We start from the raw sequence: 1,449 nt of genomic DNA, 5'->3' as shown, positions 1-1,449 counted from the left end.
GTAGTAGTAGTAGTAGTAGTAGTAGTAGTAGTAGTAGTAGTAGTAGTAGTAGTAGTAGTAGTAGTAGTAGTAGTAGTAGTAGTAGTAGTAGTAGTAGTAACAGCCACAGCAGTAGTAGTCATTACTGTTGTTGTCGTTTCAGCCACACTCGTGAACGTAGGGCAGTTAAGATCAAAACCTAGTCTTCTCGAACAGAAACAAAAAATCTCGGACGTCCTGTGTGCAAGTTGTGCACGTTAAAATTCTTAACTCTCTCCCTATACCATCGGGTACATAGTGCAGAGCAGCTGACCCCCTCTTCCAATCTTGGCACATCTAGCTTTGTGTGATTATGTCATCCCTGATTGTAACTGCCTGTTGGTTTACCTCTTTTTCTTTTTCCAATTGGTCTCCAATACCCTGTCTAATATGGAAGGCTTGTCTCAACATTAATTTTGGAAATGTTTTAGTTTTCTATAAATAAATTGAATATTTATTATTCATTAGTCAGTACCGCAAAACTAATTCTTACCAAAACTAAAAATACTTTAGTCAGTATAAAAGATATAGAGTACAAGTCCCTACGAGATCGGTATATGGCTGCCTTATGGTAAGGAGTCCTACGTTGTGTGCAAACGTAAAAACGTAGCCGCATGTGTAAAAATACATTTCAACGCAGGTTTTAAGAACCAGCAGTCGACTACACGTGACATTTAGCATGGGAACTTTCAGAAGAAATATTTTACCTCAGAATATAATAGATTGTATTTTTATTATAGTTACTTAATGTAATTTCCCCTTTTCTTTTTCCTGTACAGGTACCAATATCAGGTCCAACAAACCGATATCGGTATTGAGTGGTGGCCGGTTGACTCGTTTCATGAATGATTTCACTAGTGACGGCGTCATAGAGCAGATGCCACCCTTATCCACTTGGGGGAAAGACTTTTTGGCTGTTCTGTCGCCACTGGCAAGTGTTTATGTCACTAAGTTTATTCACATGTTATGAGTATCTATGTTACAATACAAGGTGTGCCTATGAAATGAATTATTTATCATAATCCAAGAATAGAGATATCGGCGTAAAATCGACTCTGCGGTCAGATTTATAGATTTTCTATTGACGCCCTTTGGTTTAAGTCTGCTGTGTCTTTTATCTTTCCATACTTACAAATTGTACAAACTCCACCTAAAAACTTGATATATCAATTTCTATAGAGCTAAAATCCTAGAAGTATCTCATTTTGTCAGCATACACACACACACACACACACACACACACACACACACACACACACACACACACACATACACAAATTTAACCAAGTGGCCACATGTCCCACATGCAAATTAATGTTTTGTATCTTAATTCCGTTGAAATAATGAAATCATCTAACTTGTGTTTAGATCAACACATTAGCGACTTCGCTTTTAAAATGTGTGACGTTAAAAATGTTAATGAGTATAATA

The 1,449-nt window shown here is 36.9% G+C and overlaps 1 protein-coding gene across 1 annotated transcript; it reads left to right on the top strand.

Annotated features, from left to right (window-relative positions):
- Positions 1–797: 797 nt before the first annotated feature.
- On the top strand, positions 798–1,005 carry LOC118478702 (IgGFc-binding protein-like; the record flags this gene model as incomplete). The annotated part of the gene is given in 1 exon segment (XM_035972804.1): positions 798–1,005. A coding segment is annotated over 1 exon segment (191 nt), but the record flags the coding sequence as incomplete, so codon positions are not given.
- Between the last annotated feature and the right edge of the window lie 444 nt (positions 1,006–1,449).

The sequence above is a fragment of the Aplysia californica genome, unplaced genomic scaffold (genome assembly GCF_000002075.1).
Source record: "Aplysia californica isolate F4 #8 unplaced genomic scaffold, AplCal3.0 scaffold00853, whole genome shotgun sequence".
Lineage (NCBI taxonomy): Eukaryota > Metazoa > Mollusca > Gastropoda > Aplysiida > Aplysiidae > Aplysia > Aplysia californica.
This window is presented reverse-complemented; position numbering and strand designations above follow the sequence as displayed.